The 15,000-nt window shown below is 36.0% G+C and overlaps 1 protein-coding gene across 2 annotated transcripts in view; it reads right to left on the minus strand.

The window, feature by feature from the left end:
• Positions 1 to 15,000, minus strand: part of LOC138706612 (homeobox protein aristaless-like) — a 680,650-nt gene that overhangs the window by 89,254 nt on the left and 576,396 nt on the right. For both annotated transcript variants that reach the window (XM_069836126.1, XM_069836128.1), the window contains one exon: positions 13,558 to 13,603. In XM_069836126.1, the coding sequence (XP_069692227.1) occupies positions 13,558 to 13,603 (46 nt within the window). The remainder of the gene's footprint in view (positions 1 to 13,557; positions 13,604 to 15,000) is intronic.

Here is a 15,000-nt window from a genome sequence, read left to right on the forward strand (position 1 = left end):
CTTTTGTTGTTTTCCATACCTACAGCGTCTCAAAGATTTCCTTTTGTTGCTTTCCATTCCTACAGCGTCTCAAAGATTTCCTTTTGTTGCTTTCCATGCCCATAGAATATAAAAATGTTCCATTATTAGTTTCTATACCCAAAGCAAGTCAAATACTGTATTTTTAATTTGTTCATTTTCGAATAAACGTCTACTTAAGACTGCCGACGCTCTTGCGCTAAGTTGAAGTAATTTGGATTGCGTTCCTGTTTGTTTTCCCCATTGCTACATTTTCCTCGTTGCTATGGCAGCATGGACTACATTAACAAGGCTTCATCCGCGTAACGTTCACCGCTGTCAGCCCGGGGCTGATTGAGTGAGCCCCGTCAGCGTAATTATTCATTGCACTACCAGCAGGCAGCTCTGAAATTAGTGGACTAATGGCATTCCCGCTAACCGGGGTCCGAACCCCGCCCCAGGCCAGTCTTCACTATCCCTGTCCCCTCGAGCGAAAAGTCAATTTACTGAAACGATCCTTTCAAATTAAAATTTACCTTTCTTAAATTCCCAGCTTTTCCCGTCGGCTCCTGAGAATAACGAACTAGTTCGCAGACGCTCAGCAAATTGTGTGAACTGAATTGCCTTCTAGAACGCTTTCATATTCCCGACAGAAATGTTAGTAACATTAGTCAGGCTTTATTCCTCTTGATATCGACTCTCAAAGAACAGATACAGTAGGCTTTGTCTGCAACCTATTTAGAAACCGAAATGTCAAGTTCTTTTTTTGAGTTCTAGCTTTAACGGATATTAAAGTTATATATAAGAACATACATGAAATAGTAAAGAAAAGAAGAAAAAATATTAATTTCTTATTTCCTGAATTTTATTCTTTTCTTTTCTTCATATTCATCCTTTTTCTTTTTTTCTATCATTTTCACTATTTATTTTTGTTCACTTAACATCGTACAGAATTTCCTGAAACTATAATATTGATCAAATGGAATACACAAACTATAAGTAACTTATTTAGTATGTTACGGAAATTATAGTTATAGATGAAAAAATACATAAAAGAGTCAACAAAAGCAGAAGAATATTAAGATTTTATTTCCTTAATTTTGTTCTTATTTTTCTCCATACTTTCCCCTTTTCTATTTTCTACCATTTTCACTATATATATATATATATATATATATATATATATATATATATATATATATATATATATTGCTTATTTAACATCGTGCAGAATTTCATGAAATTATAATATTGATCAAATGGAATGCGCAAACTATAACTTACTGTATGTTACGGAAATTAAATTTATAGATGAGAAAGTAGTAAAAGAGTAAACAAAAGAAGAATATTAACTCATTTCCTTAATTTTATTCTTATCTTTTCTTCACATACATACATACATACATACATACATACATACATACATACATACATACATACTGACTTTTAGAGAACCCGGAGGTTCATTGCCGCCCTCACATAAGCCCGCCATTGGTCCCTGTCCTGAACAAGATTGATCCATTCTCTACCATCATATCCCGCCTCCCTCAAATCCATTTGAATATTATCTTCCCATCTATGTCTTGGCCTCCCCAAAAGTCTTTTTCCCTCCGGCCTCCCAACTAACACTCTATATGCATTTCTCGATTCTCCCATACGTGCTACATGTCCTGCCCATCTCAAACGTCTGGATTTAATGTTCCTAATTATGTCAGGTAAAGAATACAATGCGTGCAGTTCTGCGTTGTGTAACTTTCTCCATTCTCCTGTAACTTTATCCCTCTTAGCCCCAAATATTTTCCTAAGCACCTTATTCTCAAACACCCTTAACCTACGTTCCTCTCTCAACGTGAGAGTCCAAGTTTCACAATCATAAAGAACAACCGGTAATATAATTGTTTTACAAATTCTAACTTCCAGAATTTTTGACAGCAGACTGGATGACAAAAGCTTCTCAACCGAATAATAACAGGCATTTCCCATATTTATTCTGCGTTTAATTTCCTCCCGAGTATCATTTATATTGTTACTGTTGCTCCCAGGTATTTGAATTTTTCCACATCTTCAAAGGATAAATTTTTTCACACCCTATCTTTTCTATTTTCTTTCATTTTCACTATTAATTTTTTTGTCTACTTAACATCGCGCAGAATTTTCTGAAACTACAATAGGTACTGATCTAATGAAATGTGCAAGCTATAGGCCTATCTATTATGTTACCAAATCTATCCTCATTTGCTTTTATATTCTAAGAGATTACGTGCATCGCAGCATTTCCTGAAACTATAACATTGATCAAATGGAATACGCAAACTACAGGTACTTAATATTTTACCGCACCTATTCTTTTTTGTATTTTAAAAGGTTGTAAAGAAAGCACCCAGCCATCCGGGATTTCGTCTCTTTATGTAGGCAATTCCAACAATAACAGTCACGTATTAATTAAAAAGTCAATAATGCTTTTATAATTTTTTATTTTTTGAGTGATTTTTACCTCTATAAAATGAGCCTTATTAAAACAGTTGCTGTGGATCTGTGACCTCGGCAAGTCTATAAGATGCACTTGGAAAAGTTTCACGTGAAACTTTTTTAACGTATGAAAGCTTAAAGAATTATCAAACTTAAAATTAATTTAATATAAAATTATTATTCGTACACAAATGGGAATGATTAATAGATGCGGGGAGAACAAAGACAGAAATGGTTATTGAACATACTCTAATTATTATAAGGTAGTTAACTGTGTATTATTTTCCAAATGAATCTATTTCCATGTAGGCCTAATGACTTATTAGGCTATTATTCATTACAGAACTAAACAACTCATTGATATCATATTAATGTGTGAACAGTTTCGGTTATTATCAATTGCATTGTTTTCTCGACGTTAGGCTCCATGGAATGAGGAAGCCATTATGGAATAATTAACGAGAAGGCTCCGCCTTCTTAGATTCAAATGCGAGTAATATAAAAATAGAAATTAAAATGCACATAAGAATTTTATTTGAAATCCCAAACATCCTTACAATCCCAACCATGCTCACAATAACAATCACGAACAGCAATGTTTCACTCAATTATAGAGATTCCTTGAATCCTCCGTCACTTTTAACTTCTCCCAGTTTCTCCAAATATTTTCTCACATAACTTACGTTGTAATTCTTTCTTCTCTTATTACCGTTCAAATATTTCTATATTTTTATATAGATTTTTTTCCATCGTCTCTTTACATATGTATGTAACTGTTTTATTGATTAAGGCTGGTTGAATGGAAGAGAAGGCCTTATGGCCTTAACTCTACCAGCGAAAATAAAACATTTTATTCTATTCTACACTCATCTGTTATTTCACTCGCTTTTGTCTTGACTTCCTTTGCTCAGTTTTATTTTCCCTTTCCTTGTTTTTTTTTTTAGTTGGATATTTAACGACGCTGTATCAACTATGAGTTATTTAGCGTCGATGAGATTGGTGATAGCGAGATGATACTTTACGAGATGAGGCCGAGGATTCGCCATAGATTACCTGGCATTCACCTTTCGGTTGGGGAAAACCTAGGAAAAAATCCAATCAGGTAATCAGCCCAAGCGGGAATCGAACCCGCGTCCGAGCGTAACTTCAGACCGGCAGGCAAGCGCCTTAACTGACTGAACCACGCTGGCGGCTCTTTCTTTGTTTCTTTATTTATTTTTTATTTCTTTGTTTCTTTCTTTGAAAATCACTTTATGACTCAATACAAAGTACTATTTCAAGGTAAAACCACAGTCTAGTATATACAGTCACGAAGCTTGAGTTCATGAGGGTACTGGAAACAATTGACTGTGCAGGTACTATTTCGCATTGTCTTTAATGAAGCAATAGTAGCGATCCTAGTGGTTAGCAACTATCTATGGATGCATATTTATTACGTATTGAGCTTCGTGACTGTATATACTAGACTGTGGTAAAACACAAGTCGTGCGTCATCGCGGACCCCTTGTTGAGTAACAATGTATTCAATTTTATACGGATATTTCATCTTGTCAAGGCCATCATTCCGAAACTATGTGATGGAAAAGGGCAAAATAAACAAACTGAAGAGAAAACGTCAGAAACAACTGTAAGGCAACTCCGGAGAAAAAATTGCGTTCCCTATTAGAACTTCTGTACATAAGAAATCAACTTAAACGAGATGACATTCCTAATTTTATTTATTCCAAAGAAAAAAAAAATAAGACTGCTCGATACGAAGTCGTGTAATGAAGCTCTAAATGTGTTTGTGCTGCAATCCCAGCCAACCAACAAATTCGCCGTAATTACACACTTCTGTGTTCTTCCTCATCCCAGTGAGATCATACCTCACGAGCTGGGAACCCGAACCCCTGCCCTCAGTCCCATTACCTCGCAAGGACGAGCCTCGGTGAATTTATCAATTCTCGGGCAGAGGCTATAATTTTAAACTGGCTGCCAACATTGAAATAGCACGTACTTCCAAATAAATAAGGGATTGCCAATTAGCTCACATGTATGCAAGACCGTACCATCCATAATAATCCGTCGTATGCATTAGATAAACATGAATCCCCGTCCGCCGTCTATTAATTAACCAACTTGCAAGCAATGTCATACACAACTTGCGAGAAATATCCGTCTTTGTCAGAATTTCAACTTGTTGGTTTGTTTTTAATTGCCAGGAGATTAATAATTAGGTTTTCATATAAAAAAGCCTGCCTCTATGGAAACCAGTTCCCCCGCTTTAATGTTATTAGCGCTTATTTGTTTTTCTCTTATTATGTATACAGAAAGATTTGCGATACTCAAAAAGAATATTCAATGATACCACAATTACCGATACTATTAAAAAATATAACTGCTTGTAAGCAACTGGCAGTGTAATACAACTGGTACTGCTGCAACAATTAGCTATGCTACTCCAACAACTGGTACTGCGAATATAACTGATCGTTATCAACCAACAGAAACAACTGGTATTGCTGCAACAATTAGCTATGCTACTCCAACAACTGGTACTGCGAATATAACTGATCGTTATCAACCAACTGAAACAACTGGTACTGCTGCAACAATTAGCTCTGCTACTCCAACTGGTACTGCGAATACAACTGATCGTTATCAAACAACAGAAACAACTGGTACTGCTGCAACAATTAGCTCTGCTACCCCAACAACTGGTACTGCGAATATAACTGATCGTTATCAAATAACAGAAACAACTGGAACTGCTACAACAATTAGCTCTGCTACTCCAACAACTGGTAATGCTAATACAACTGATCGTTATCAAATAACAGAAACAACTGGTACTGCTGCAACAATTAGCTATGCTACTCCAACTGGTACTGCGAATACAACTGATCGTTATCAAACAACAGAAACAACTGGTACTGCTGCAACAATTAGCTCTGCTACCCCAACAACTGGTACTGCGAATATAACTGATCGTGATCAAATAACAGAAACAACTGGAACTGCTACAACAATTAGCTCTGCTACTCCAACAACTGGTAATGCGAATACAACTGATCGTTATCAAACAACGGAAACAACTGGTACTGCTGCAACAATTAGCTCTGCCACTCCAACAATTATTACATTTACAACTGTTAATGCAATTGGCACTACTAACACAAATGGCACTCTAAGACAATAAAATTGGCACTGTTACTATAGCTGGCATTGTTAATGCAATTGGTACGCCTAATACAACTAGTGTTAACACTAATAGCACTGCCGCTATAAATGCAATTTATGATACTACCGTTATAAATAAAACTCATATATTATAAATAAAAGGGCATGCCATTACTCGCTTTTGTCCCTTGCAACCCTGGAAAACGATTGGAGCCAAGTTGCAATCCGAATATTTTCTCGAACTTAAAACAAAGTGGTGATGCTACTATGATATGGAATGGGATTCCAAACACTGACAAGGGACAGTTATCAATGTCTTGGGAGGGATCCGAACCCAAGAATGCGGCATCCACATAGCGAAGAAACTGTGCCTTAACCTTGTGGTACCTTAAATCTGATATTGCAGAAGATACATTTTCATGAAAAACACTCTTTAAGGGAGTATGTATGCACCTTTCGTTAATATACATTTAGTGAAACTCAAAATTTAATTCCTATATACTGTACCCTGAAATAATTTTACGCTGGAATTTGGTGTAAGGATTAGACAATACTTCTAGAAATAAAAAAAAAAAACTGGTCTCATTCTTGACCCAACAGTAAGATTTGAAGTTAATGAAGATCAACCAGTAGTGACAAAAAAAAATTGGCCCGATCCTTGTAGCTGATTTCAGAGCCTTGTTCACTCCAGAGCACGACAGACTGGTAACTAAGACTTTCGTGGTTCGAATCCTACTTGGAAAGGAAACTTTTTTTGTTCCTTATTCAAATTTATTCCCAATACTTTTCGATTGCAACGATATTTTACTACTTAATTAACTTATTATTCCCAGAACATGAATTTTACCAGCAATCGAAAAGTATTGGGAATAAATTTGAATAAGGAACAAAAAATAATTTCCTTCCCAAGCAGGATTCGAACAACGAAAGTCTTAGTTACCAGTCTATCGTGCTCTGGAGTGAACAAGGCTCTGAAATTAGCTACAAGAATCGGTCCGGTTTTTTTGCCACTACTGTACAACTTTCATCCATTTTTTTATTTGTTCTAGGGGCATGGCTGGGATCTCACAAAGAAAGAATAATTGTGGAGTGTCGGTTGAATGATGATGATGATGATGATGATGATGATGATGATGATGATGATGATGATGCTTGTGAGGGGAAACAGAATAACCCAGATTAAAACCCCTCGCTTTCACTTTGTTCACCACAAATTCCTTTGTGACTCAGACGAGAATCGAACTCGGGTCGCCACGCTGGAAGGCAGAAAGGCGAACCACTCCGTCACTATAGAACAGTGGTCGTCAGCACTCGCTGAAATGGGTTACGGGTAAGCAATGCATGTCGACATGCACCCTCGTGCAGGAGGAAGTATACCCGCTAGCAGCCACGAATGCACGCTGGTGCTGTAAGAGACCCGCGGGCAAAAGACGCTAGCCCGAGAGTGCAGTGTTCCGATGACCGCTGCTATAGAACCTACAGCCACTTTCTAGTACTGATCTCTGACACATAAACTTCTACCTCCGCGCCTCCTCTAAGCCTGAAGGACTACAATGAGTGCAAATGTTGATGATTAGGGGCCCAAACTAATGAGTAACATTTTAGGTCTATTTTTTTTTCGAACGCCTCACTGTAACGGGTCACGAACAGGGTCGGATGGGGCCCGAGGACTCCGCGTCGCTCCCAGCGCCTCCAAGCGGCCGCTCTACTAGTTAGCCCTCGTAATTCATTATCCCCACTGACAAAGGAATTATCCGTTGATTAACTATTTAAATCCCCGCCAAATTGAAATTCTGGGAAGACAGCGCCCGTTCCAGTACACCAGCCGCCGCTGGGGAACACGAATTAAGACTTCAGATAGTTACGAGCCGCTAATTGGCCGAGTTATTTGCGTTCGTAAGAAATCAGCACCACCACGCGATCACGTAACTAGGCAACCGTGCGTTCTTACGTTTGTGATCAGTGTACAGGGGGACTTGAAAATAAGAGAAAAAAAAAAGGAAATGTGAATGAGATAGGAGGCTGGGATAGGCAAGAAAATTAAGTGCACAGAAACAGAAGGCATGGCCAAAGCCACTTTTTATTGGCATCAGCGACACTGAAGACGTGTGTATTTCTATGGGAATAGCGAAATCGATTTTTTTTTTTAACAGATTCATAGTAATTACGGTAGGCTACTTTCTCTAATGAAGACTTAAAAAATAGATGGGTAATTGAACGGAGATAAAAGAAAACATGATTGAAAAACGAAAGAAAAGAAGTGGCTAAATAGAAGTGAATGACAAAGAAAGAATTAAATAAAAAATACAGAGAATTGAAGTAATCTCTATGAACGCCTATAGCGTCTATATAGGAATTAGAATAAACAAATTAATACAATTTGCTGTAAGATGTGTAGTAGTAGTAGTAGTAGTAGTAGTAGTAGTAGTAGTAGTAGTAGTAGTAATAATAATAATAATAATAATAATAATAACAATAAAACTGGAGCTAAATGACAGCTGTGAGCAGTATGGGATGAAGATAAATGCAAATAAAACGAAGAGCATGGTCATAGGAAGAAAAATACAGAAGATAAACTTGCGAATTCTAATTGAGGCAGTAGAGCAAGTGGACAGCTTCAAATACTTGGGGTGTACTATAAGCAGTAATATAAGCTGCTGTCCACACCTGTGGAGTAACGGTCAGCGCGTCTGGCTGCGAAACCAGGTGGCCTGGGTTCGAATCCCGGTCGGGGCAAGTTACCTGGTTGAGGTTTTTTCCGGGGTTTTACCTCAACCCAATGCGAGAAAATGCTGGGTAACTTTCGGTGCTGGACCCCGGACTCATTTCACCGGCATTATCACCTTCATATCATTCAGACGCTAAATAACCTAGATGTTGATACAGCGTCGTAAAAAAACCCAATAAAATAAAATAAAATATAAGCTGCTGCCGGGAAGTCAAAAGGAGGATAGCAATGGCCAAGGAAACTTTTAATAGAAAAAGGAGCATCTTCTGCAGATCTCTGGAAAAAGAACTAAAAAAGAGACTAGTGAAGTGCTTTGTATGGAGTGTGGCATTGTATGGGACAGAAACGTGGACTTTACGACGAAGTGAAGAGAAGCGAATAGAAGGAATTGCAATGTGGATATGGAGAAGAATGGAACGTGTGAAGTGGACAGACAGAATAAGAAATGAAGCTGTGTTGGGAAGAGTGGGTGAAAAAAGAATGATGCTGAAACTGATCAGGAAGGGGAAAAGGAATTGGTTGGGTCACTGGCTGAGAAGAAACTGCCTACTGAAGGATGCACTGGAAAGAATTGTGAAAGGGAGAAGAGTTTCGTGGTAGAAGGAGATATCAAATCATAGACGACATTAAGATACTGTATACGGATAATATGAGGAAACGAAGAGGAAGGCAGAAAATAGGAAAGATTGGAGAAAGCTGGGTTTGCAGTGGAAGATCTGCCCTTGGATGGAAAGAAAGGAAGAAGAAAAGAAAGAAAGAAAATAAGAAAGGAAGAAAAAAGATAGAAAGGAAGGCAAGATAGATAGAAAGAAAGGAAGGTAAAAGAAAAGAAATTGTCACAGAAAAAAAAATGAAGTAAGGTAAGAGGTAATGAAATAAGTTAAGCAAGGAGTTAAAGAGGGTTATATAAAGAAGAGAAATATAAATAAAATATAATAACTAAGGATAAAAATAAAGAAAAAGGAATTAAGGAAGGATACAAAAGAAAAAGAAATGGAAAAAGATTTGAATGAAACAAGGGAAAGAGAAAGAAGAATATGTGATAATGGACTAAGAATAAAGTAACAAAAAATAAAATTGAAAACAGAAAGGAATGAATGAATAAATAAGTAAAAAGAAACAATGGAAAACATAAAGCCGCAATGAATGAAAGCTGTCACCATTAGGTTCGCTGTCAATGCAATGCCATGTTGGCACATCGCAACGTCGTTCTCATTCGACGTCACAGGAGGATCTCTACATGTTTGTCTAACGTGTATGGTTCAAGTTGCCTCGAAGTATGAAAAAAGAAAAAGTCACAATTATTTTGGAGAGCGAAGTGTCTGAGAGAGAAAGGATCTGAGGCTGGAATCACAGCACTGCACACTATGAATCAAAGCTGTAATCCGTTCCCATAGTAACGTAATGAAGCTTGAATGGACGGGATCATGACGGAATGCGACGGGTAGTTCTGTGGTGTGAATGGGTCCAGACGATCACCAATACGTGCCAGTCTATACCGAGGAGATTTCGATAGTTGTCTACTTCCTATCATATGATACGTACGAGCTATTCCATCTCAAATCGACCGAAATATAGAGAAAAGTGATACAATGCATTGTGCAAAGTTTGAGGCATCAGTACTTCATAGTGCTTAAATTAAAAATATTTAAATTTATCGTATTTTCATAAAATTAGCAACTTTAAACTGTTGTGGCTCCGAAACCCTTTCACCCAATGATCAAAATCATGGTTTATTTGATGCTGAGAAATTAAAGTTTATATTGACATATAAACAGATTTTCTTACCTTTTATGAAAATGGAGAAATGTAGATTTTTCTTAATTAAGACGTCTTTGGCTAAGAAAATATATTTTAAAGATATGTAGTTAGATTCCGCATTGAAAGTACAAATAAACACATATTTTTTACTGATGGTATGCTGATAAGAAAGTATTGAAAATATCAAATAAAGAAAATAAATAGTACGCGCGTGAACTAACCACCTGACTGTGAGGCGGGAGCTAGCCGAGACAACCAAGGCCAGGAGACAAACACGTGATGTGTCGTCTAGCAGTGATGGCTGTGCTAGCTTTATCACAGGTTTTCACGAACACAGGAGTAAAATGACGCCCAACGCTTGCTTATCTTCAGCTCTCGGCCAGTGCGTGCGGTACTGCGCTGTTGAAGTCTTAGGCGTGTGAAAATAATCTATTTAATACCCTCAAAACTTATTGCCGTACCACTAAGCAAACAATGCCGAATCCCTCTTAATAATGCAAGGTTTTTTCTCAATTTTTTTTTTACATTTTTACAAATGGCCAAAAAGCCTAAAAGCAAGTAAAATGAGATTATCTGTCTCTCTGTGTACAATAAAAATAAAGATTACTTCTTAACATAACCTACCAAGTGTCATCTTCAAAATAAGCTCTCGTTCAATGTTCTGCAGTAAATGGTTCCCGAGTTCTGAGCGCTGAAAGAGGCTTGTTTTTCTAAAACACGCTAAATTTTTCGCTCAATAATACGAAAACCGTTTGACTTTCGATAGTATATTTTTGAAAATGCACTCCCCTCAGCACCTTGTATAAGTAAGGGAAAAAATTAGAGTATAAAAAATGCGAGGTTTTTTACTGATCGATTTCATATGGAATAGCCCGTATTTACATCTATCGTTACACAAATCGACAGGAGGAAGTGTTGTTGTGTTACAGAAACGCCATTGTCGAGAGTTTCACACACACAAAAAAAAAAAAACATTATTTCAGAATTACATACAATGGAATAGTGGTTTTTGACATACCATCTGTTTGTGTATACAAATTTTTCCTAAACTAAGTTATTGGTCGGATCTTGTTCATATTCAATACCTACAAGTTAATTTATCTTAAAATGTTGCAAATTTAATATTTTATTTTTTTATTAAGAGAAATTGTGGTTTTGCTGACCAGAAGAGTATCAACGAAGTACAAAATTATAAGTAGACTAATATTATAAGTAATAAAATGAAAGTGCGATTTCACAGTATGTGATTTCTTACTGTGGGGTTTAGCTAAGGACAATGTTTACATACTTCCACTTCCAGCAACGTTGTCCGAATTAAGAACGCGCATTAACATTACAATCAGAAACGTCACAAAAGACATGCTTGGGAGGGTTTGGCAAGAATGGGATCACCGCCTGGACGTGTGCCATGTTACACGTTGGGCTCGCATCGAATGCATCTAAGGTCAATATACTAAAACTTCAAACTTCCCTCTTTCAAATGGTGGTATGATTACTAGGAACCGGATTTTTATGTAATTACATAATATATTCCTTCCAACCTAACCGTATATAAATAACAAATATTTGCGAATCTTGTAATTACTATTAATAAATTCAAATTTGATATTACATATTTACCCCATATTACATATTATGGATTGATATTACATAAATATACATATTTAGGGGGTTTATACATTTTTGCTTCTCTAAAAGGAAAAAAAAAAAAAAAAAAAAAAAAAAAAAAAAAAAAAAAAGAATCTGTCGGGGAAGTTTACAATTTGAAATACGTACACAGATTTAAAAAGCCTTTTTACTTACCTAAGAAAAAATATATTTTTGGGACGAAACATAATGTCCTTAGTTCCAGGAAGTAACAGAGGCACTCACCCCATATCGCCCACTGTAAATATGAGTGAACAAAAGGCAACCTTCTCACAACTACCTTGTATTGTAAAAATCACTCAGTAAGTAGCGTTGTCTTCATACGATGGAATGGACGAGGCGACATTATTTGTCTCGAACTATAATTGTTCTGCACACTTCTTAACAAGTCATTCGCACGCAATTTGCAATCTTACTCACCCTCTTTCTAATTCTTCCATAAAAAACCCGTGTCAAGTCAGACATGAGCCGCAATAAAGTAGCCGACTTTTGAAAACGAGCTGGAGTAAAGGAACAAACTGGAAAGATGTTGAAAGGTTAAAATAAATAATTTTTCAGGTTACTGCTTGACCTCTTTACTTTAAATTTAGTAGACCTATACGGAAATGGGATTTTTCGAGCAATTAGAAAGTATGGTTCTCGGCTGGAATAATCCTACTCTTCTGAATGAGACAGGAGTGTCACTTTTCAAACAACAGTTTGTAAATACTTATGGTTTGAAGTTTTAGTAGGTTTTTTTGTTTCTTACAGGGAGCAGCTAAAATGCATGTGTCCCACATCTCCTCTTATTTTCTCCTAATCCGGTAAAGCGAAACAATGCTTGCAATACTGTTGTGTCATTCATTTCATTCAGTTCTCTAGTTTTAGTACTTACAGTATAAAGTGCAAGTGAGTTTATCTACTGCTTTTAACTAACTAAAATGGCCCCTGTATCTTCAACCCTAATGACAAAAATAAAATCATGGATTGCGATGGACTACACATTTTACTACAGATGGAAAAATAGTAATGTGTCAAGTGTGCGGTAAAAAAAGTCGGGTGCTCTATGAAATCACAACTGGAGAGTCTTACCTATCCCATACCTGCCACATATTGATATTAAATATTTTCATGATTTTACATATTTTGGTACATATTCAGCTTATTTTTCTTACATAAATATGTACATATTTCACAGCTTGATATTACATAAAAATCCGGTCCCTACTTATGTTCAATATTGGTGAAAATATAGCCTTCTGAAATCGTCCAATTTGTAATCACGGTGTTGTGATATGATTTAGTCTGTAAAATTGACGTAATCTTAGCAGTAAAGAAATAGAGGGATAGGCCTAGAGAGACTTTACCTTCCCGAAAAATAAGTACTTATGAGTAGTTAATAAAATTTCGGTGAATTCTGATAAACTACTAATAAAATAAATAATTCCAAAATTTAACGGATAGACTTAACGACGTTAAAGAAGAAGATGGGAAGACGATTTTAAAACCATGGATAACTTGTGTAATTCCGATGTGACAGAAATGGAGCTTAGGTCGACTCCGATGATGCTGATGTTGTGAGCTATAATGAAGTGACAGTAATGCAAACATAGCGCCGCATTAAAACCCCAAAAATCCATAAAAACATTCCACACGGACCCCACGGGATTTGAGCTTGTGTCCCTCAGAAGAAAAGATGAAGACAAGATCTCAGTCATAAATATAGACTTAAAATAACTTAGCCTATAATAATGCTATCTAAGATACATTGCGTCTGGACTGCTATGAGTAAAAAATTATCGCTTTAAAAATCTTACCTGTATTCTAGCTTCTGTGAGGCCGATCTTCATTGCTAACTCCTCTCTGAAAAGAGACAAGAAGACAAATTAACTAAAAAAATATCCCTAACATGACATAGTAGAATGCAGTGTAGATTGTGAACTAAAGGTTAGGAATTCGGGAATTCGATATAGAAATTATGTAATTTTGCTACTTATCAAATTTCATAATCATGTTGATAGTCGGTCGATAAGCGGGAACAATTCATATATATAAGGATATTTATAAAAAATACTTTTCAAAATTTCTAGAAAAGTCCCTCTAAAATTAATTCTTTTTCAGTTTTGCTAGAAATGTTTTAAAGAACGTGCTTTTAGCAGTAAAATGTCGTATAAATGTTGGATTTATCATTAAAAATATCTGAGATATATCCGTTTTAGTAAATTACTATATCCTGTTTTTTTTTTAATTTGGGCCCCAATTTTTTTAAGATACTAATCTCGTATTTAATTTGTTGCAGCAATGATATTTGTGTGTGCATATATATATATATATATATAGGCCTATACATACAATGAATGAAAACTTTACATAAAATAAAATCAAATTCAATCATCCTCTCCTCTTAAGAAAGATAATATCTATTAAAACTGAAAAGAAAACATGAAGACCAAAAATTGAGAAAATTATGACAAGGAAAATAATAAAATATTGCGAAGAGATAGAAGAATATATGCAGAAAGGGAAGAAGATGTGGAAAGAAAACTGAGAAGAAAAACATAACAATATTATCATAGAAGAATATATGCAGAAACAGAAGAAGGTGTGAAAAGAAAATTGAAGAAAAACTAAACAATATTATCATAGAAATATAAGACAGAAATCCACACCTGTGGAGTAACGATCAGCGCGTCTGGCCGCGAAACCAGGTGGCCCGGGTTCGAATCCCGGTCCGGATAAGTTACCTGGTTGAGGTTTTTTCCGGGGTTTCCCCTCAACCCAATACGAACAAATGCTGGGTAACTTTCGGTGCTGGACCCCGGACTCATTTCACCGGAATTATCAACTTCATTTCATTCAGACGCTAAATAACTTAGATGTTGATACAGCGTCGTATAATAACTCAATAAAATAAATAAAAATAAGACAGAAAGAGAAGAAGATGCGGAAAGAAAATTGAGAAGAAAACAGAATAATATTATTATCATAGAAGAATATAGGCCTGTGCAGAAAGACAAGAAGGTGTGGAAAAAATTGAAGAAAAATTAAATATTATTATCATAGGATACATGCAGAATGAGAAGACTTGGAAAGAAAATTGAGAACAAAAACAGAACAATATTATTATTATTATTATCACAGAAGAATATATGGAGAAGTAAGGTGTGAACAGAAAATTGAGCAGAAAAGTAGAGCAATATTATTATCACAGAATAATATACGCACAAAGAGAAGAAGGTGTGAAAAAAATTGAGAGAAAA

This window comes from Periplaneta americana, chromosome 9, assembly GCF_040183065.1.
Source record: "Periplaneta americana isolate PAMFEO1 chromosome 9, P.americana_PAMFEO1_priV1, whole genome shotgun sequence".
NCBI lineage: Eukaryota > Metazoa > Arthropoda > Insecta > Blattodea > Blattidae > Periplaneta > Periplaneta americana.